This window comes from Oncorhynchus keta, chromosome 23, assembly GCF_023373465.1.
Source record: "Oncorhynchus keta strain PuntledgeMale-10-30-2019 chromosome 23, Oket_V2, whole genome shotgun sequence".
NCBI lineage: Eukaryota > Metazoa > Chordata > Actinopteri > Salmoniformes > Salmonidae > Oncorhynchus > Oncorhynchus keta.
In genome coordinates, this window is record NC_068443.1 from 33371191 (window position 1) to 33394628 (window position 23438).

The 23438-nt window shown below is 44.6% G+C and overlaps 1 protein-coding gene across 1 annotated transcript in view; it reads right to left on the reverse strand.

Moving 5' to 3' along the window:
* LOC118381864 (glypican-1-like) overlaps positions 1-23438 on the reverse strand; it is a 143467-nt gene that overhangs the window by 81982 nt on the left and 38047 nt on the right. The window contains exon 2 of the mRNA XM_052477047.1: positions 6971-7129. Coding sequence (XP_052333007.1) covers positions 6971-7129 — 159 coding nt within the window. The remainder of the gene's footprint in view (positions 1-6970; positions 7130-23438) is intronic.

Below are 23438 nucleotides of genomic sequence, written 5' to 3' on the forward strand. Positions count from 1 at the left end.
GGTCCGCTCTAGTTTGTGCGGGATTATTTTGTGTTCACGTTTAGTGCTGGAGGTGGTTTTGTGGTCTGGACCATTTTACCCTGTGTTTTGGGTTGGTCGGTATTTTCCGCCCTGTGTTTGGGCACGACCGTTTGTGCCGGGATAAATGACCTATTTTTTCTTGAACCCTCTGCTCTCTGCACCTGACTCCTACCTTCCACTCCTATTCATCCGTGACAAAGACATGGCAAATGACGGTGCAGTGAGATACCCGACGGGCTGGACGATACTTTTCTCGTCAATCATCTTGAAAGAATGTATTCTAAAAAACTGGATATCAACCAATCCTCCATTGTTAACACAATGAAAATGTAAAATGCTTGATTATCTAAATGTTGAAAGCGTGTTGGTGATGGAGAGAAACAAAATGGCGCATTTTGAGGCCATGTGGTGAAGAGTGATACGGGTGCTGGAGATGTGGGTGTGAGCAGGTGGGTCTGGGCAGGGGTGATGTTGTGGATGCTTGTGTGCATCTGTATTTTGTCATTTGTAATGTATATGTATGTTTGGTATTGAACAAAAAAAAATCATAAATCTAATTTGTAAGTCGCTCTGGATAAGAGCGTCTGCTAAATGACTTAAATGTAAATGTAAATGTAATCATAAAAATATGCTTTCTTAACATTCTCTGAACAATTTGAGAACATGACTTTAAATAGAACCATGAGGAAACCTTGTTGGAAACGTTATGCTGAAGTACTGAAATTCCCGCGATTTGTCTTAACGTTCTCTGAACACAATGTCAAACCAGTTGGATAACGTTCCTAGAACATTACCATCATTGAAATGAAATGTAACCATGTTTGAACATTTTGGAAACCTTCTGTTAAAGTAATGAAATACCAAAGAAAAATATACTTTTTTCGAGTTCCTTAAATGTGCTGAGAATGTTCCAAAGACAAGCAACTACTCTGCACCATTCCTAGAAAGTTGTGGGAAGGTTGTACGCAAAATAACCATAGGGCAAAAACGCTTTCACCAAGATCTAAGACACATATGGTTCTCAGAACGTTATGCGCTAGCTGTGGTGTTAGTGACTTCCATCGATTTAGAAATTAAAATATTTATATGGTGGATCCAATGTAAAAATGATTTTACATGATGATGCACATCACACCAATTCATTTCTCTTTTACATTGCCATGGCAATTCAGAATCCTAAAAATACAAAATCATGCAAAGCAAAGTTGGTAGAATGTGTGGTTGATAAGAGCAACAGTGTAGATTTAAAAAGTCATTCCATGGTGATTTAATTCATAAGATGACAGTTATGATAATATCACAATTGAGAAGAGCAACTTGAGTAGAATTTGAATTTTAGAATGTTCGGTTGATAGGCAATATTGATTTGGAACTCAGTTTTGGTGGCAACAACCCCCAAGCCTAGACATGCGACTTGCTTCTGCTATGCAAGATTTTCAATATCCAACAATGAGCTTCAACACCCAGGGATTAAACCAGTCTGGACAATGAGTGGCACAGGGACAGTATCAGTATCTTCCTGCCATCATCAATGGTAAGAATCAAAAAGTACATTCTTAACATGAATTGGTTAATTGCTTATTTTGAATGAATTTAGGTACATCTACAAATGGATCTATGTGTGCCTTTGGGTCAGGTGTCTCAGAGATCTTGCATTGTGAGTGATACTGGAAGTCCCTAAACATAGCCAGCTTCCGCTACCACAATCAGCACATGCCTGAGCAGGAGAACAATGTCTTTTCCACAAGCACACGGAGATGAGACCCAAGATGGCATTTTCCAGGAGATTTAGGAGCGGCTCTTTTCTGATGAAGAGATGGGGAAACTGGAAGCCATTACCGACGGTTGGAGTTGGCTCCCGAGATGGCCTTCTCTGATCTCTGATTTATATTGGAAAGTAGTAGAAAGATAAGATACATAAGTATAGTAAGGCTATTGTCTATTTTCTATCAATAAAAAAATCTTTATTTTGAAAGTTTGTCTTTGTGCAGGTGCATGCTTGTGTGTTTGCACATGCATTTGGGTTTTCACGCAAATGTTTGTGTGTGTGTGCATGCGTCCTGGCCAATCGTTTTAGAGAATGACACAAATGTTAATTTTCAAAAAGTCTGCTGCCTCAGTTTGTATGATGGCAATTTTCATATACTCCAGAATGTGATTAAGAGTGATCAGATGAATTGCAATTCATTTAAAAGTCCCTCTTTGCCATGCAAATGAACTGAATCCCCCAAAAAACATTTCCGCTGCATTTTAGCCCTGCCACAAAAGGACCAGCTGACATCATGTCAGTGATTCTCTCGTTAACAAAGGTGTGAGTGTTGACGAGGACAAGGCTGGAGATCACTCTGTCATGCTGATTGAGTTCGAATAACAGACTGGATGCTTCAAAAGGAGGGTGGTGCTTGGAATCATTGTCATTCCTCTGTCAATCATGGGTACCTGCAAGGAAACATGTGCCGTCACCATTGCTTTGCACAAAAAGGGGACAAAAAAGGATGTTGCTGCCAGTAAGATAGCACCTAAATCAACCATTTATCGGATCATCAAGAATTTCAAGGAGAAAGGTTCAATTGTTGTGAAGAAGGCTTCAGGGCGCCCAAGCAAGTCCAGCAAGCCCCAGGACCGTCTCCTAAAGTTGATTCAGCTGAGGGATTGGGGCACCACCAGTACAGAGCTTGCTCAGGAATGGCAGCAGGCAGGTGTAAGTGCATCTGCACGTACAGTGAGGCAAAGACTTTTGGAGGAAGGCCTGGTGTCAAGAAGGGCAGCAAAGAAGCCAGACAGACTGACATTCTGCAAAAGGTACAGGGATTGGACTGCTGAGGACTGGGGGAAAGTCATTTTCTCTGATGGATCTCCTTTCCGATTGTTGGGGCATCCGGAAAAAAAGCTTGTCCGGAGAAGACAAGGTGAGCGCTACCATCAGTCCTGTGTCATGCCAACAGTAAAGCATCCTGAGACCATTCATGTGTGGGGTTGCTTCTCAGCCAATTTTGCCTAAGAACACAGCCATGAATAAAGAATGGTACCAACACATCCTCTGAGAGCAACTTCTCTCAACCATCCAGGAACAGTTTGGTGAAGAACAATGCCTTTTCCAGCAAGATGGGGCACCTTGCCATAAGGCAAAAGTGATAACCAGGTGGCTCGGAGAACAAAACATCGATATTTTGGGTCCATGGCCAGGAAACTCCCCAGACCTTAATCCCATTGAGAACTTGTGGTCAATCCTCAAGAGGTGGGTGGACAAACAAAACCCCACAAATTCTGACAAACTCCAAGCATTGATTATGCAAGAATGGGCTGCCATCAGTCAGGATGTGGCCCAGAAGTTAATTGACAGCATGCCAGGGTGGATTGCAGAGGTCTTGAAAAAGAAGGGTCAACACTGCAAATATTGACTCTTTGTATCAACTTCATGTAATTGTCAATAAAAGCCTTTGACACTACTTGTAATTATACTTCAGTATTCCATAGTAACATCTGACAAAAATATCTAGACACTAAAGCAGCAAACTGTATGTAAATTTATATTTGTGTCATTCTCATTGTGTCACTTTTTGCCACAACTGTACGTGTGTGTGTGTGTGTGTGTGTGTGTGTGTGTGTGTGTGTGTGTGTGTGTGTGTGTGTGTGTGTGTGTGTGTGTGTGTGTGTGTGTGTGTGTGTGTGTGTGTTTGAAGCACTTCGTTAGTGTGTTTACGTAGCTGAGTGAGTGATGCTTGACGGAGCATTTCTGTGTGCTTTGTGTAGTTTATCAGGGCTGTGTGATGCATGCTGGGTGCCGTCCAGATACTTCTCAGGCACATAAACGTGTTTGTGTGTCTTGGATGGGCCATGTTGGTGTGTGTGTGTGTGTGCGTATTTGTACGTTTTGGACAGGTTGTCCATGAAATGAGACGGATGCTGCTCTGGCATTGCTATACCACCCTGGGTACAGAGAGGATGAAGAGAGAGCTAGAAAGAGAGTCACCAACCAAGGAGGGCCTACAGCAGCACCTAGATCTTATGCACAGATTCTGTCAGACCTGGGCCCAGACAGACCGGGGCCCTGACAGTAAATCTCAGTAAGACCAAAATAATGGTGTTCCAAAAAAGGTCCAGTCACCAGGACCACAAATACAAATTCCATCTAGACACTGTTGCCCTAGAGCACACAAAAAACTATACATACCTTGGCCTAAACATCAGCGCCACAGGTAACTTCCACAAAGGTGTGAACGATCTGAGAGACAAGGCAAGAAGGGCATTCTATGCCATCAAAAGAAACATAAATTTCAACATACCAATTAGGATTTGGCTAAAAATACTTGAATCAGTCATAGAGCCCATTGCCCTTTATGGTTGTGAGGTCTGGGGTCCGCTCACCAACCAAGACTTCACAAAATGGGACAAACACCAAATTGAGACTCTGCACGCAGAATTCTGCAAAAATATCCTCCGTGTACAACGTAAAACACCAAATAATGCATGCAGAGCAGAATTAGGCCGATACCCACTCATTATCAAAATCCAGAAAAGAGCCATTAAATTCTACAACCACCTAAAAGGAAGCGATTCACAAACCTTCCATAACAAAGCCATCACAAACAGAGAGATGAACCTGGAGAAGAGTCCCCTAAGCAAGCTGGTCCTGGGGCTCTGTTCACAAACACAAACACACCCTACAGAGCCCCAGGACAACAGCACAATTAGACCCAACCAAATCATGAGAAAACAAAAAGATAATTACTTAACACATTGGAAAGAATTAACAAAAAACAGAGCAAACTAGAATGCTATTTGGCCCTACACAGAGAGTACACAGCGGCAGAATACCTGACCACTGTGACTGACCCAAAATTAAGGAAAGCTTTGACTATGTACAGACTCAGTGAGCATAGCCTTGCTATTGAGAAAGGCCGCCGTAGGCAGACATGGCTCTCAAGAGAAGACAGGCTATGTGCTCACTGCCCACAAAATGAGGTGGAAACTGAGCTGCACTTCCTAACCTCCTGCCCAATGTATGACCATATTAGAGAGACATTGTTCCCCAGATCACACAGATCCACAAAGAATTCAAAAACATATCCAATTTTGAAAAACTCCCATTATCTACTGGGTGAAATTCCACAGTGTGCCATCACAGCAGCAAGATTTGTGACCTGTTGCCACGAGAAAAGGGCAACCAGTGAAGAACAAACACCATTGTAAATACAACCCATATTTATGCTTATTTATTTTATCTTGTGTCCTTTAACTATTTGTACATTGTGTATATATATATATATATATAATATGACATTTGTAATGTCTTTACTGTTTTGAAACTGTTGTATGTGTAATGTTTACTGTTAATTTTTGTTGTTTTTCACTTTATATATTCACTTTGTATGTTGTCTACCTCACTTGCTTTGGCAATGTTAACACATGTTTCCCATGCCAATAAAGCCCTTGAATTGAATTGAATTGAATTGAGAAAGAGACAGAGAGAGACAGAGAGACAGACAGAGAGACAGACAGAGAGAGAGACAGAGAGAGACAGAGAGAGACAGAGTGAGAGACAGACAGAGAGAGAGATAGAGAGACAGACAGAGAGAGAGAGAGAGAGACAGAGAGAGACAGAGAGAGAGAGAGAGAGAGAGACAGAGAGAGAGAGAGAGAGAATGCCCTGTACACAGATGTCACTCATCCACTAATCAGGATGGGCCCAGAAAGGTCAGGCTGACAAACAGATCCATATGACAGATCAATCAACCAGAGGAACGAGTGGAGCAGAGGCAGATGCTTAGTCACTTCCTGTCGACTGGAACAGATTGTACTGTAACATTAATCGTAAATAATCCCATCATCAATGTCCCAATCACTGTACGTTCTAATCACTTTAATCTGGGTTCAGTCGGACCCCTGAATCACAGAACAGCTTGAAATTCACCTTCACTAAAAATAAATACACAACTGTTCATTAAACATACATGAATCATATGAATGTATATAACTCACTTTCTCTCTCTCTCTCTCTCTCTCTCTCTCTCTCTCTCTCTCTCTCTCTCTCTCTCTCTCTCTCTCTCTCTCTCTCTCTCTCTCTCTCTCTCTCTCTCTCTCTCTCTTAAAGCAATATTATCTTCTCACACACAGGAATACTCTGGAGCGTGTGTGTGTGTGTGTGGGGGGGGGGGGGGGGTGGTTCCCTCCATAGGACACAAGGCGATTAAGAGAAACCCTATGTGGCTTGATAGTAGAGTGACAGTTGAGACTCGAGTAGGCGGAGGAGAGGAAAAGCAAGGGATGATTTGTCAAGTGTGCTGTGTATGGAGAGTGGGTTAGAATGGAGGGATGAAGGGAGTGGAGGGGGAGACAGCCCAGCTGTCCTGTCTGGACTTGAGGACCAAGAACAACACGTACCAGCATTACTCAAAGAGTGCGCTAGGAAAAACACTTCCGCTGAAATAAATTGAATGGTTCCACAGTAAATAGCTCACAGTGATGTACTGACAACCAGCTGGTTGTATTTATATACAGACACATACCGCGACGTACAAGCACATGAACGCAAGGCAATCACACACACTCAGTCTGACACACATAGAGGCAAACACATACAAACATATACATGCAGTCAAACAGCCCCTCTCTCACTGTCACACACACACACACACACACACACACACACACACACAGACCTTCCGACATCTTGGTTAACTAACACACAGTGATCCGAGCCAATCAGACCGATGGAGAAATTCATTAACGAGAACAGAGATGACACAGGCCTGATTGAGATAGCAGAGATGTGGAGGGAAAGAGACACAGGGTTTCTTCTCCCTCACAATCTCTGTCTGTTCTTCCCTCCCTTTCTCCTACTCAGGGTCTAAGGCCTTGTAAAGCCAATAAGGGATGCTTGACCAGTCCCTCCATCTGTCTCTTTCCCTCCTTCTGCCCCCCACCTTGATCAATCTCCCCCACTCACCGTCGAAGGCCTTGTACTGTCCGTTGAGGGAGGCTTGCAGGGCTCGTCCAGCGTCTCTGATCAGGCCCTGCATCTCGGTGCGACTCAGGTTGGATAGACTGTCCTCCATGACACTGGTGCAACACGTGTAGCCCTGGGGACAGATCCTCAGGTGCTCTCCTAGTGGAGGGAGAGAGAGAGTAGAGAGTCGATTAACACTATAGGTCACTTAGCATCACAGGTTTGACAGGTACGGTTTGGCCACACTGTAGTTGCTTCGTCTTGTCAGTGTCATTGACTGGTACCGTCCACAGATCAACACAAAACATTTCCGGTATATCTAAGGACATACAGCACGGCAAGAGCCTTACTGAAGCGACCGCAAGTTGCACTTCAATGCAGACACTATGGACGAGCCCTTGTTTACTATTCACGAGCCCTAGACGATGAAGCAGAAACGGCATACCGAACACCAAGATCAGGGCCCGTAGCCGCAAAGTGTCTCAGAGTGCTGATCTAGGACCTGTCGTTACAATATTATTCATTGTGATCTAAAAGGTGAAATGGTACTCTGAGATGCTTCATCTCTGGAAGCATCGGAGTGAGATGGAAGGATGGGATAGGGTCGGGAACTCATGTCAACGGGGATATACGGTCAAGAAAAGCTTCCACTAGAACCTTGAAATGAATACATTGTTCTTTACATGAAAAAGGTATGGACGTACAGCTGAAGTCGGAAGTTTACATACACTTAGGTTGGAGTCATTAAAACTCATTTTTCAACAACTCCACAAATTTCTTATTAACAAACTATAGTTTTGGCAAGTCGGTTAGGACATCTACTTTGTGCATGACACAAGTCATTTTTCCAACAATTGTTAACAGACAGATTATTTCACTTATAATTCACTGTATCACAATTCCAGTGGGGCAGGAGTCTACATACAGTAAGTTGACTGCCTTTAAACAGCTTGGAAAATTCCAAAAAATTAGGTATTGGCTTTAGAAGCTTCTGATATGCTAATTGACATCATTTGAGTTACTTGGAGGTGTACCTGTGGATGTATTTCAAGGCCTACCTTCAAACTCAGTGCCTCTTTGCTTGACGTCATGGGAAAATCAAAAGAAATCAGCCAAGACCAAAGAAAGAAAATTGTTGACCTCCACAAGTCTGGTTCATCCTTGGGAGCAATTTTCAAATGCCTGAAAGTACCACGTTCATTTGTACAAACAATAGTACGCAAGTATAAACACCATGGGACCACACAGCTGCCATACTGCTCAGGAAGGAGACGCGTTCTGTCTCCTAGAGATGAACATACTTTGGTGTGAAAAGTGCAAATCAATCCCAGAACAGCAGCAAAGGACCTTGTGAAGATGCTGGAGGAAACAGGTACAAAAGTATCTATATCCACAGTAAAACGAGTCCTATATCGACATAACCTGAAAGGCCGCTCAGCAAGGAAGAAGCCACTGCTCCAAAACCGCCATAGAAAAGCCAGAGTACGGTTTGCAACTGCACATGGGGACAAAGATTGTACTTTTTGGAGAAATGTCCTCTGGTCTGATGAAACAAAAATAGAACTGTTTGGCCATAATGACCATCATTATGTTTGGAGGAAAAAGGGGGATGCTTGCAAGCTGAAGAACACCATCCCAACCGTGAAGCACGGGGGTGGCAGCATCACGTTGTGCTGGTGCTTTGCAGCATCCTGTTGTGGGGGTGCTTTGCTGCAGGAGGGACTGGTGCACTTCACAAAATAGATGGCATCACGTGAAAGGAAAATTATGGGAATATATTGAAATAACATCTCAAGGCATCAGTCAGGAAGTTAAAGCTTGGTCGCAAATGACCCCAAGCATACTTCCATAGTTGTGTCAAAATGTCTTAAGGACAACAAAGTCAAGGTATTGGAGTTGCCATCACAAAGCCCTGACCTCAATCTTATAGAAAACTTGTGGGCAGAACAGAACAAGCGTATGCGAGCAAGGAGGCCAACAAACCTGACTCAGTTACACCAGCTCTGTCAGGAGGAATGGGCCAAAATTCACCCAACTTATTGTGGGAAGCTTGTGGAAGGCTACCTGAAACATTTGATCCAAGTTAAACCATTTAAAGGCAATGCTACCAAATACTAATTGAGTGTATGTAAACTTCTGACCCACTGGGAATGTGATGAAAGAAATAAAAGCTGAAATAAATCGTTCTCTCTACTATTATTCTGACTTTTCACATTCTTGAAATGAAGCGGTGATCCTAACTGACCTAAAACAGGGACTTTTTACTTAATTAAATGTCAGAAATGGTGAAAAACGGAGTTTAAATGTATTTGGCTGAGGTGTAGCTAAACTTCCGACTTCGATTGTATATGACGTATTATACACGTTGCTGTTATTTGGCCATAAACCTTCTGCAAACATTCACACATAGGCCTCACAAGGTGTGGAGATTGGGAAGAGTTATCAGCCAATCAAAAATAGATACAATATTTAAGAGGTTCAACTGAATAGATTCTTTATCACATTCCGAACGTGTTCACATCCACCCACACGCTATGCATACTGTCAGATGGAGCATGTCAACATCCTTTCACTGTTTAATTACATTCCCTTTCTTAAGAGGCTGTATTAAGCCTCTGGCACACAAACCTCTCTCTCTCTCTCTCTCTCTCTCCCTCTCTGATCACTGCTCTAGTCCTGCCAAGGTGAGACAGAGAGTGTGGGCTGTATCTAACAAAGAAAACCATTTTGTATTCACATCATGTTGCTCTCTCTCTCTCTCGCTAAAGTAGACAGAGGTCTGGCTCACCAACAACTCTTAAATGTGACTCATAGTGTATACAGAAAGCTCTACACGCACGCACGCACGCACGCACACACACACACACACACACACACACACACACACACACCGGGACCGACATGCAGAGACTGCCTGTCGATTGAGTAACACCTGGCTGCACACTGATCAATGATAGTCTATTACACAATGTTACACAGTGAATATGATGTAGAAAACACACACTAAGTGCTTGTGGTAGTGATTTTCTTTCAGGTGTCCAATAGTGTCCATTTCAGGTGTCCAATAGTGTCCATTTAGGATGCAAATGCTGTATCTTGCTGATACCAGATCTCATAGTTCCCCTTCGAAATTCCACGTATTACGGACAAACGTCTATTTTTGGCGCGTTCATTCCGCATGGTTACCGGGTTAATTCCGCGTGGTTACCGGGTTAATTCCGCGTGGTTACCGGGTTCACTCCGCGTGGTTACCGGGTTAATTCCGCATGGTTACCGGGTTAATTCCGCATGGTTACCGGGTTAATTCCGCGTGGTTACCGGGTTAATTTCCGCGTGGTTACCGGGTTAATTCCGCGTGGTTACCGGGTTAATTCCGCGTGGTTACCGGGTTAATTCCGCGTGGTTACCGGGTTAATTCCGCGTGGTTGACAGGGTTTAAACTGAAACAACTCAAAGGGTTAAGTTCGGGTATTCATTCCCGAGGGGCTACGGTTTGGGAGAGGCGTGAAAGGAAGTTATTTAAAAAGCAACTATCATCAAGTATTCCCGCGCCTTGTTAGAGCATTGTGAACTGTGGTGGCGCGGTGGCCTAAACAGAGTGCTCCGGCTCCGAGCATCACCAGTGCTGGGCAATGGTTTTGTTGTTGTTGTGGTGAGCACTGAGGAAGGCATACAGTATATCGACGTTCTCAGGGCCTTTTCAGACGTCTGAAATCGCCTTCTATTTCCAGTGACCAGGCTGGCATCTATAGAAGGGTATGTTTGGCCCACAGAGGGGAATATCAGAATGATAGCCCAACAGTTTTACTGATCAAAGATACTGATCTGCTGTGCGGGACCTCAACTGTTAAGGTCAATCATTTTGCCCTTATTTAGCTGTAGCCTGCCATTAATCGATATGTGTGTGTGTGTGCTTCTACATTTATGACTGTGTGTGCTGCGCCGTGAGTGTAAACAAAACCAAATTTGACCAACCGGTGACAAAAGACTATTTCTAGGGGAGTTAACGGTTAAGGTTAGAATTAGTGTCAGGGTTAGAATTAGGGTTAGGGTTAGAATTAGGGTTAGGGTTATAGGATTTTGAATGGGAATCAATTGTGTGTCCCAACAAGGTTAGTTAATAAACAAGACTGTGTGTGTGTGTGCTTGTGTGTGTGTGACTTGTGTGTCCATGTGAGCGAATGTGTTGTTGTTGCCACGGTGTGTGTATATAGTCCCGGAGTGTCTCTTCAGTCCTATGTCAGTGTATGAATTAGCTGTTATTTTCCTCTCGAGGTACTGGCGAGGAGATTGCCTCAGTATGGAAGGTAGAGTGACACTGAGCAGCCCTCATCTTACCATGTCACCGCAATTACATCAAGACCACGGCGGACTCATACACTCATTCCTCTGACTCATGTGTGTGAAGCTGTGTGCGGTTGGGGGGTCTGTGTGTGCGTGGGTGTGTGTTTGCCTGGTCTATTGCCTGCTGCCTGCTGTCTGAAGGACGTCTGAACTAAGTGAGCTGGAACACATTCTCACACACACACACACACACACACACACACACACACACACACACACACACACACACACACACACACACACACACACACACACACACACACACACACACACACACACACACACACACACACACAGCCTCCTAAACCTCCACCTTGCACAGCTCATCCATAATAGTGTTGTTTCTCCAGTCGGTTTGTCGCGAAGCAGAACAGACCTCCGCATTACACTCATACACTCAAAGGTGTGTAGGAGTGTGTGTACGTTTGTATGAGTGTGTGTGAGTGCATTTGTCCGTGCCCGTGCCTGTGCGTGGGCAAGCCAACCAAATCACTTTCAATCAGACGGTAGAGCAGATTGAAGAAGCAGCGTTCCTTAACGGTACTCTCTGTCCCCTCCTCGCCAGTCATCACTCACACTCCATTTCCTTCCCAGAGGACACTAGAGCAATCACAACAATATTCTTACTGAAGAACACATACTTTACTGTCGTAGAGTCACACGACTTTTAAGATGGTATTGGGAGGTATTGATAGTGCTTTCAAAGGGCATTGGGAGGTATAGTGCTTGGGAGGTATTGGGAGGTATTGGGAGGTATAGTGCTTGGGAGGTATTGGGAGGTATAGTGCTTGGGAGGTATTGGGAGGTATAGTGCTTGGGAGGTATTGGGAGGTATTGGGAGGTATAGTGCTTGGGAGGTATTGGGAGGTATAGTGCTTGGGAGGTATTGGGAGGTATTGGGAGGTATAGTGCTTGGGAGGTATTGGGAGGTATAGTGCTTGGGAGGTATTGGGAGGTATTGGGAGGTATTGTGCTTGGGAGGTATTGGGAGGTATTGGGAGGTATAGTGCTTGGGAGGTATTGGGAGGTATAGTGCTTGGGAGGTATTGGGAGGTATAGTGCTTGGGAGGTATTGGGAGGTATTGTGCTTGGGAGGTATTGGGAGGTATTGTGCTTGGGAGGTATTGGGAGGTATTGGGAGGTATAGTGCTTGGGAGGTATTGGGAGGTATTGTGCTTGGGAGGTATTGGGAGGTATTGGGAGGTATTGTGCTTGGGAGGTATTGGGAGGTATTGGGAGGTACTGTGCTTGGGAGGTATTGGTTACGGACAAGTTATATTCTTTTGAATGCTGTGGAATGATCGTGTCGGAAAGCACAGGGAAAATGAGGATAAGGGATGGATATATGGAATGGCTCTATAAAAGTGACCTTCTTAAATATTTAAATGCAAATGTTGGAGGAATAAGCACAAAGATGTTGTGCCAGCCACGTTATTTATGTTCAGAGTAACGACAACAAACACACACACACACACACGCGCACAGACACACAAACTTGACCTGGTCTGACCCTTCCTACACACCACAGTAAAGCAGCCTCCCATGTCCTTGTGTCTCCCCACCTCACCCCTTAGCCCCCTGGGAGAGGGTGTTAGAGGGGGCGTGAGCGAGAGGAGGGATGTTATGAAGCACTTAAGTTTCCTTGTTCCCCCCGAGCCACTTCCTCCTTGCACACACACACAGGCACACACACATAAGAGTCACTAAACAGGGAACAATTCTCAGGCCATTAACTTATCATAGGCCACCAGGGAGGAAAACCACTATTAAAAACCAATCGGGGGGCTAAATAATGTTGCGCACACTCCAATAAACCCGTCCAGAAACAGATAGACAGGGCTTTTAAAGAATGGGAGGATGTTGGGGGGAATAAAAGAGAGAAATAAAGAGAGAATCAAAGGGGTTCATTGCCGGACTGTTTCAATTATCGGTCTGGGCTGCTGTGACAGAGGTGAACACAAGAGTCAGGGGAAAAAGAGAGAGAGGAAGGGAAGGGAGAGGGATATAGGGAAGGGAGAGGGATAGAGAGAAAAGAGAGGGAGGCGGTGCCCAAGGGAGATCCACAATGAAATAATGACCTGTTTGAAAGGACCACCGTCTAAGACGGCCAATCAAGTAGGCTGTCTAAAAACGATTTGAATAATACTTGTCAATATAGAACTTCCATATTTTATTTTTTTATTTTTTTATTTATTTTTATTTCACCTTTATTTAACCAGGTAGGCTAGTTGAGAACAAGTTCTCATTTGCAACTGCGACCTGGCCAAGATAAAGCATAGCAGTGTGAACAGACAACAGAGTTACACATGGAGTAAACAATTAGCAAGTCAATAACACAGTAGAAAAAAATGGGCAATCTATATACAATGTGTGCAAAAGGCATGAGGAGGTAGGCGAATAATACAATTTTGCAGATTAACACTGGAGTGATAAATGATCAGATGGGCATGTACAGGTAGAGATATTGGTGATATTAGTGTGCAAAAGAGCAGAAAAGTAAATAAATAAAAACAGTATAAAAACAGTATGGGAATGAGGCAGGTGAAAAAGGGTGAGCTATTTACCTATAGACTATGTACAGCTGCAGCGATCGGTTAGCTGCTCGGATAGCTGATGTTTGAAGTTGGTGAGGGAGATAAAAGTCTCCAACTTCAGCGATTTTGCAATTGTTCCAGTCACAGGCAGCAGAGTACTGGAACGAAAGGCGGCCAAATGAGGTGTTGGCTTTAGGGATGATCAGTGAGATACACCTGCTGGAGCGCGTGCTACGGATGGGTGTTGCCATCGTGACCAGTGAACTGAGATAAGGCGGAGCTTTACCTAGCATGGACTCCTGGAGCCAGTGGGTCTGGCGACGAATATGTAGTGAGGGCCAGCCGAAGAGCATACAAGTCGCAGTGGTGGGTGGTATAAGGTGCTTTAACAAAACGGATGGCACTGTGGTAGACTGCATCCAGTTTGCTGAGTAGAGTGTTGGAAGCCATTTTGTAATGACATTCGAGGATCATAGTCAGTTTTACCAGCGTGAGTGAAGGAGGCTTTGTTGCGGAATAGAAAGCCGACTCTGGAATTTTTGATTGGAGATGTTTGATGTGAGTCTGGAAGGAGAGTTTGCAGTCTAGCCAGACACCTAGGTACTTATAGATGTCCACATATTCAAGGTTGGAACCATCCAGGGTGGTGATGCTAGTCGGGCATGCGGGTGCAGGCAGCGATAAAAGCATGCATTTGGTTTTACTCGTCAGTTGGAGGCCACGGAAGGACTGTATGGCATTGAAGCTCGTTTGGAGGGATAGCACAGTGTTGACGGGCCGAAAGTAAAGAATGGTGAGGATCAGGGAATTTGATATATACAGAGAAAAGAGTCGGCCCGAGAATAACCCTGTGGCACCCCCATAGAGACTGCCAGAGGACCGGACAGCATGCCCTCTGATTTGACACACTGAACTCTGTCTGCAAAGTAAACCAGGCAAGGCAGTCATCCGAAAACCGAGGCTGTTGAGTCTGCCGATAAGAATTTGGTGATTGACAGAGTCGAAAGCCTTGGCGAGGTCGATGAAGACGGCTGCACAGTACTGTCTTTTATCGATGGCGGTTATGATATCATTTAGTACCTTGAGTGTGGCTGAGGTGCACCCGTGACCGGCTCGGAAACCAGATTGCACAGCGGAGAAGGTACGGTGGGATTCGAGATGGTCAGTGACCTGTTTGTTGACTTGGCTTTCGAAGACCTTAGATAGGCAGGGCAGGATGGATATAGGTCTATAGCAGTTTGGGTCCAGGGTGTCTCCTCCTTTGAAGAGGGGGATGACTGCGGCAGCTTTCCAATCCTTGGGGATCTCAGACGATATGAAAGAGAGGTTGAACAGGCTGGTGATAGGGGTTGCGACAATGGCGGCAGATAGTTTCAGAAATAGCGGGTCCAGATTGTCAAGCCCAGCTGATTTGTACGGGTCCAGGTTTTGCAGCTCTTTCAGAACATCTGCTATCTGGATTTGGGTAAAGGAGAACCTGGAGACGGGGGCGGAGCTGTTGGCCGAGGTTGGAGTAGCCAGGCGGAAGGCATGGCCAGCCGTTGAGAAGTGCTTATTGAAGTTTTCGATAATCATGGATTTATCGGTGGAGACCGTGTTTCCTAGCCTCAGTGCAGTGGGCAGCTGGGAGGAGGTGCTCTTGTTCTCCATGGACTTCACAGTGTCCCAGAACTTTTTGGAGTTGGAGCTACAGGATGCAAACTTTTGCCTGAAGAAGCTGGCCTTAGCTTTCCTGACTGACTGCGTGTATTGGTTCCTGAAACAGTTGCATATCACGGGGGCTATTCGATGCTATTGCAGTCCGCCACAGGATGTTTTTGTGCTGGTCGAGGGCAGTCAGGTCTGGGGTGAACCAAGGGCTGTATCTGTTCTTGGTTCTGCATTTTTTGAACGGAGCATGCTTATCCAAAATGGTGAGGAAGTTACTTTTAAAGAATGACCAGGCATCCTCAACTGACGGGATGAGGTCAATGTCCTTCCAGGATACACGGGCCAGGTCGATTAGAAAGGCTTGCTCACAGAAGTGTTTTAGGGAGCGTTTGAACAAATTACACAAAGTTGAAGGAGTGACACTGGCTATAGCCTACATTTAGAAATGGTTGCCTTGCGCCTTCACAAACAGTCTGCCTTTTTGCTAGAATATACAAATTACAGCAAGAGCAATTTGTCAGAGCTGTCCTTCAATGTGTCCTATCTCTGATGCCCCGTTGTGACAAATTACTCAGAGATTTACAACAACAAAATGACCTGTTGAAACAGACTGTCCCAGACGCTGATTACCGAAAAATCCTTTGGCTTTGTTGAAGGACAGTTGTTATTTAGTATTTTACTAAGATCCCCATTAGCAGTTGCAATAGCAGCAGCTACTCTTCCTGGAGTCCACACAAAACATGAAACATAATACAGAACATCATTAGACAAGAACAGCTCAAGGACAGAACTACATACATTTTTTAAAAGGCACACGTAGCCTACATATCAGTACATACACACAAACTATCTAGGTCAAATAAGGGAGAGGCGTTGTGCTGCGAGGTGTTGCTTTATCTGTTTTTTGAAACCAGGTTTGCTGTTTATTTTAGCAATATGAGATAGAAGTTCCGTGCAATAAGGGCTCTATATAATACTGTACGTTTTCTTGAATTTGTTCTGGATTTGGGGACTATGAAAATGTCTGGTGGGATAAGTGTGTATGTCAGAGTTGTGTGTAAGTTTACTATGCAAACAATTTGGGATTTTCAACACATTTTATGTTTCAACTCTTAGCCATGAGAGACTGGCATGTATAGTATTTATATCAGCCCTCTGATTACAATTAAGATCAAAACATGCTGCTCTGTTCTGGGCCAGCTGCAGCTTAACTAGGTCTTTCCTTGCAGCATTGGACCACACAACTGGACAATAATCAAGATTAGACTAAACTAGAGCCTGCAGAACTTGCTTTTTGCTTTTTCTTTGTCAAAAAGCAGAGCATCTCTTTATTACGGCTAGACCTCTCCCCATCTTTGCAACCATTGAATCTATATGTTTTGACCATGACAGTTCACAATCTAAGGTAACGCCAAGTAATTTAGTCTCCTCAACTTGTTCAACAGCCACACCATTCATTACCAGATTCAGCTGAGGTCTATAACTTTAGGAATGATTTGTACCAAATACAATGCTCTTAGTTTTAGAGATGTTCAGGACCAGTTTATTACTGTCCACCCATTCCAAAACAGACTGCAACTCTTTAAGGGTTTCAGTGACTTCATTAGCTGTGGTTGCTGATGTGTATACGGTTGAATCATCAGCATACATGGACACACATGCTTTGTTTAATGCCAGTGGCAGGTAAAAATAGAAAAGAGTAGAGGGCCTAGAGAGCTGCCCTGCAGTACACCACAATTTACATGTTTGACAGAGATGCCTCCAATTAAAGAAAACCTATTAGATAGGTAGCTCTGAATCCACGATATGGCAGAGGTTGAAAAGCCATAGTACTTAAGTTTTGAATCAGTTCAGCAGTAATACCTCAGATAGAAAAATGAGACATATATTTCACTGGACTGTGAAGCATCCACTTAGTGTTTCCTCTCAGTAGTGAGAGGAAGCCCAGTGGCCGGCAGTGGGAGAAGGTGGAACGAGATGGATTTCGGCCGACAACCTTCTCATTGATAATACAGTTTTCTGTTCCCAAAACTATAATTTGTTACGAACAGAGGGGACTAAGTTTTCTAAACTACCCTTTGCTAAAGTTTTTTTTTTTAATTGAGTTTAGAGGGAATGCAAAAGTGAATTGAGTTTTTGCAAATGCGCACTTCACAGAGTAGGCGTTCAGTAACAGAAATATGTAAATGTATACAAAAATGCACCAATAGGACCCCGTTAGCTCATGCTTGACTCTACCCACCTCCTTGCTTGTTCTCCCCACTATGACTAATTTGTTCCCATTGGAAACGACAGGCTGTGGCCTATCTTTGTTTACTCATAAAAATATTTGGTAATACTCTCAAAACTGTGACAGCAGGTAGCCTAGTGGTTAGTGCGTTGGACTAGTAACTGAAAGATTGAATCCCCGAGCTGACAAGGTAAAAATCTGTCATTCTGCCCCTGAACAAGGCAGTTAACCCACTGTTTCTAGGCCATAATTGAAAAATAATAATTTGTTCTTAACTGACTTGCCTAGTTAAATAAAGGTTAAAACAAAACAAAAATTTAATGCAAAATTCCGGTAACTTTCCCAACATTTTTTGCCAGTGTGTGTGTAATCCGCAGCTGGGCACATTGACGTCACTGCTAGGGGAACTACCCAACATCACCAGGGATGAGATGATGACACCATCAATCAATCAAATTTATAAAGCCCTTTTTACATCCGGCGATGTCACAAAGTGCTATAAAGAAACACAGCCTAGGACTCCAAACAGCAACCAACGCAGAAGTAGAATCACTGTGTCCTGCTGAGGATTATAAAACAAGCCAGGCGAAAACTCCACAGGGTTGACAGAAAGTCACAGCAGTGGTCACTGAGCTTGTTGCACAGTGACCCACCTAGAGTTCTTTCCAATAATCCTGGGATTTACCTAAAGACTGTCCAATAATCCTGGGATTTACCTAAAGACTGTCCAATAATCCTGGGATTTACCTAAAGACTGTCCAATAATCCTGGGATTTACCTAAAGACTGTCCAATAATCCTGGGATTTACCTAAAGACTGTCCAATAATCCTGGGATTTACCTAAAGACTGTCCAATAATCCTGGGATTTACCTAAAGACTGTCCAATAATCCTGGGATTTACCTAAAGACTGTCCAATAATCCTGGGATTTACCTAAAGACTGTCCAATAATCATGGGATTTACCTAAAGACTGTCCAATAATCCTGGGATTTACCTAAAGACTGTCCAATAATCCTGGGATTTACCTAAAGACTGTCCAATAATCCTGGGATTTACCTAAAGACTGTCCAATGCGACTGTAACCTACGTAATAGAAATAAAAAATGATTTTAACCACAACTCAGTCCCTAGACCTTAGCCGCGGCCCAAGAGAAACTGTATGTCACTCATAAGTGGGTTCGGAATAGGAATTTGGAAATCACTGGGATATAGTGTGGAGAGGTTAGTGTAGTGGACTCTATTTTTCTCTGTTTCTCTCTCTCTCTCTCACACACACACAAACACACACCCACACGCGTCTTCAGCCCACCCAGGCAATAATATCCCCTTGGTGCATGTGTCTGATCACCAGGTTGGTATTGTAATGTGATCTAGAGGTTGGCAACAGAAATAGCTTCCTCCCTCCAGCAGCAATAGCAGCAGGTCATAACACATGACTACTGGTGGCTGGCTGGGCTGGCTGACCTCTGGGCTATGTACAACCTAAACCAATCCACCTTCTCACAGGCCACCCACACATACCACGTACCGGAACATACACATTTGACATACTTTATTTGAATCCACAAATCATACAATAATGATTCAAAGATTTCCGGAAAGGGATATCTGGACACCTAGGGAAAGAGATAGCACCTTGTTCCCCGTACAGCAAGGCTGTCCATGACTGCTGACAAGGAGCAGTACCTCGCTAGCTGCTTCACCTTCGTCTTACGCTTCACTTGCTCACTCACACACACTCACACACACACACACTCACACTCACACACACTCACAATACGCTTCACTTGCTCACGCACGCACGCACGCACACACACACACACGCATACACACACACACGCATACACACACACACACACACACACACACACACACACACACACACACACACACACACACACACACACACACACACACACACACACACACACACACACACACACACACTGGCTCAAACACAGGAGGCAGAATTATCAGGAGTATGATGGATTATAACAGGTTTTGTAATTAAGTTGCCGTAGCCTGTAGAAACCTGCATGGCTGCCTTCCATGACAGGCATGTGACAGACACACACACATCCCAGTGGTAATGTCACCCGATGAATAACCAATGGGTGTATGAGCTGGGACTGTGAGCATCACCGCGCAGGCAACACTGTTACAGATGTGTGTGTGTACAGCATGTGCACAGTCAATGGGCTCCTCAGGCTTCTAAAGTGTTTGACACACATGCGTTTGGGTGTTTTACATGAGGTCACCTAGTGTGTTGTCATATTGTATTTTTGATGAACCAAGAAGACACGGTGGCAACACAGCTTCCGAGGTCTCTACAACATCACCAAAACAGACGAATCACCATCCTGTACTAGTTAGCCCCTTGATAAACAAACCTCTGGGTCATAGACATGACTGGGCAAGTGTGTGTGTCTGTGTTATCTGTGTGTGTGTGTGTGTGTGTGTGTGTGTGTGTGTGTGTGTGTGTGTGTGTGTGTGTGTGTGTGTGTGTGTGTGTGTGTGTGTGTGTGTGTGTGTCTGTGTGTGTGACTCGTAACAGTTTCGGTCTGTCTTAGGTCATTTAAAAAGCAACAACCGCCTGTGATGACCGCGTTTCTGTTTTCCTCCTGCCATATGGCGTGAATGGTTCTCTGGTCTTTAGACAGCATGACTCACAGGTTGACACGCTTCATCCTGAACACCCCTGTCACATGACTGGGGACAGTCTGTCAGAGAAGCAAGTATTGGACCATCTTCTCACGCCTACACGCCACACCTCTTATATCTCACGCATTGAAAAGTACTGGTTTCATTTGTCGAATGAATCCATTGTATAGTGAGTGCGTTACCTTTTCAACTGTGCTCCAAACCCTTTTGAAATAGAAGCATCTGCGCCTGAAATGTAACATTACGAGCAGACCCGCTATAATTGTCCTTTCTTGCCACAGCATTGTGAAACGCAGTTCATTGAAGCATATGAATGGTCTAGTTACGTAAGGGATAAAGGGCATTGGATGCGCATTTTAAAGAAACGCCCCTCAAGATTAGAGTGGAGCTGAATGAGGAGCGAGGACGTTCTCTGCTGAGTTTATACAACTGTAAAAAGAGCACCGCGGTAGCATTGTTTTACGTACAATGTTGTCAACAAAATGAGGTTGCTGTTACTCCTGTCCCTATTCCAGAATGTAGCCTCTTGACAGCATGTGCGAAAATCGATTTCATCCACATTTGCATTAATTCCCTCGTTTGTGATTGGCATTTAGGCTGTGACAAGAAGAAAAGGGATCAGACAGACCTACGGTATGTTTTAGCAGGGAATTTTGGTAGGGTGACCTGATTTGGTCCCCCCCCTTGGCTGCTATAACAGCCTCCACTCTTCTGGGAAGGCTTTCCACTAGATGTTGGAACATTGCTGCAGGGACTTGCTTCCATTCAGACACAAGTATTATTGAGGTCGGGCACTCTCAGTCGGCGTTCCAATTCACCCCGATGGTGTTTGATTGGGTTGAGGTCAGGGCTCTGTGCAGGCCAGTCAAGTTCTTCCACACTGATCTCGACAAACCATTTCTGTATGGACCTCGCTTTGTGAATGTGGGCATTGTAATTCTGAAACAGGAAAGGGCCTTCCCCAAAGTGTTGCCACAAAGTTGGAAGTACAGAATCGTCTAGAATGTCATTGTATGCTGTAGTGTTAAGATTTCCCTTCACTTGAACTTAAGGGCCTACCCCAAACCTGGGGCAGGTAGCGTTCTCCTGGCATCTGCCAAACCCAGATTCGTTCGTCGGACTGGTGAAGCGTGATTCATCACTCCAGATAACACGTTTCCACTGCTCCAAGTCCGAGCTTTACACCACTCCAGCCGACGCTTGGCATTGTGCATGGTGATCTTAAGGTTGTGTGCAGCTGCTCTGCCATGGAAACCAATTTCATGAAGCTCCCAACGAACAGTTATTGTGCTGAAGTTGCTTCCAGAGGCTGTTTGGAACTAGGTAGTGAGTGTTGCAACTGAGGACAGACAAATTTTACGTGCTTCAGCACTCGGCGGTCCCATTCTGTGAGCTTGATTGTCCTACCACTTCGCGGCTGAGTTATTGTTGCTCCTAGATGTTTCCACTTCACAATAAAAGCACTTACAGTTGATCAGGGCAGCTCTAGCTGGGCAGAAATCTTATAAAGTGACTTGTTGGAAAGATGTAAGGCCATTCTACTGCGGATGTTTGTCTATGGAGATTGCATGGCTGTGTGCTCGATTTTATACACCTGTCAGCAACGGGTGTGGCTGAAATAGCGAATCCACTAATTTGAAGGAGTGTCCACAGTTTATATGAGGAAATCAATCAATTGAAATACATTTATTAGGCCCTGGATTTCACATGACTGGGCAGGGGTGCAGCCATGGGTGGGCCTGGGAGGGCATAGGCCCACCCGCTGGTGAACCAGACAGAATACTCCTCAGTTTCATCAGCTGTCTGGGTGGCTGGTCTCAGACAAAAAGTTGAGAGAAATATGGATAGTATGGATATTTTCTGGAATCTTATTTCAGCTCGTGAAACATGGGGCCAACACTTTGCATGTTGCATTTATATTTTTGTTCCGTGTATATAACGGATATATATTGAACTTTTATTTAACCACACCAGGAAGTCCCATTGTCAATCAGGCCTCTTTCCCAAAGGAGACCTGGAAATGGAAATGCATGCTTTGCGCCAGTATTTGGTTTGAGTTGGGTCAATATATTGTAAGTAGCAGGGATGTCAGTGTTGGGTAGTCTGGTAGCAGGGATGTCAGTGTTGGGTAGTCTGGTAGCAGGGATGTCAGTGTTGGGTAGTCTGGTAGCAGGGATGTCAGTGTTGGGTAGTCTGGTAGCAGGGATGTCAGTGTTGGGTAGTCTGGTAGCAGGGATGTCAGTGTTGGGTAGTCTGGTAGCAGGGATGTCAGTGTTGGGTAGTCTGGTAGCAGGGATGTCAGTGTTGGGTAGTCTGGTAGCAGGGGATGATGTCTGGTAGCAGGGATGTCAGTGTTGGGTAGTCTGGTAGCAGGGATGTCAGTGTTGGGTAGTCTGGTAGCAGGGATGTCAGTGTTGGGTAGTCTGGTAGCAGGGATGTCAGTGTTGGGTAGTCTGGTAGCAGGGATGTCAGTGTTGGGTAGTCTGGTAGCAGGGATGTCAGTGTTGGGTAGTCTGGTAGCAGGGATGTCAGTGTTGGGTAGTCTGGTAGCAGGGATGTCAGTGTTGGGTAGTCTGGTAGCAGGGATGTCAGTGTTGTTAGGTAGTCTGGTAGTCTGGGGTAGTCTGGTAGCAGGGATGTCAGGGATGTCAGTGTTGGGTAGTCTGGTAGCAGGGATGTCAGTGTTGGGTAGTCTGGTAGCAGGGATGTCAGTGTTGGGTAGTCTGGTAGCAGGGATGTCAGTGTTGGGTAGTCTGGTAGCAGGGATGTCAGTGTTGGGTAGGCTGGTAGCAGGGATGTCAGTGTTGGGTAGTCTGGTAGCAGGGATGTCAGTGTTGGGTACTCTTGCAGCTCTGTTCAGAATACAACAACCCACACCTAAATCAATTCCTAAACAGGGAAAACAACAAAACATTAATAAATGAGTGGTCTTGGTACTACCAACGTAGACCGCTTTGACGGTCTTCAATGCGCCTGTGTACAGTTGTACTGTGGCTTCCTCGACATAGCAGTCCTAGAGGATGAATCCTAACATGCAGCGTCCTCCGG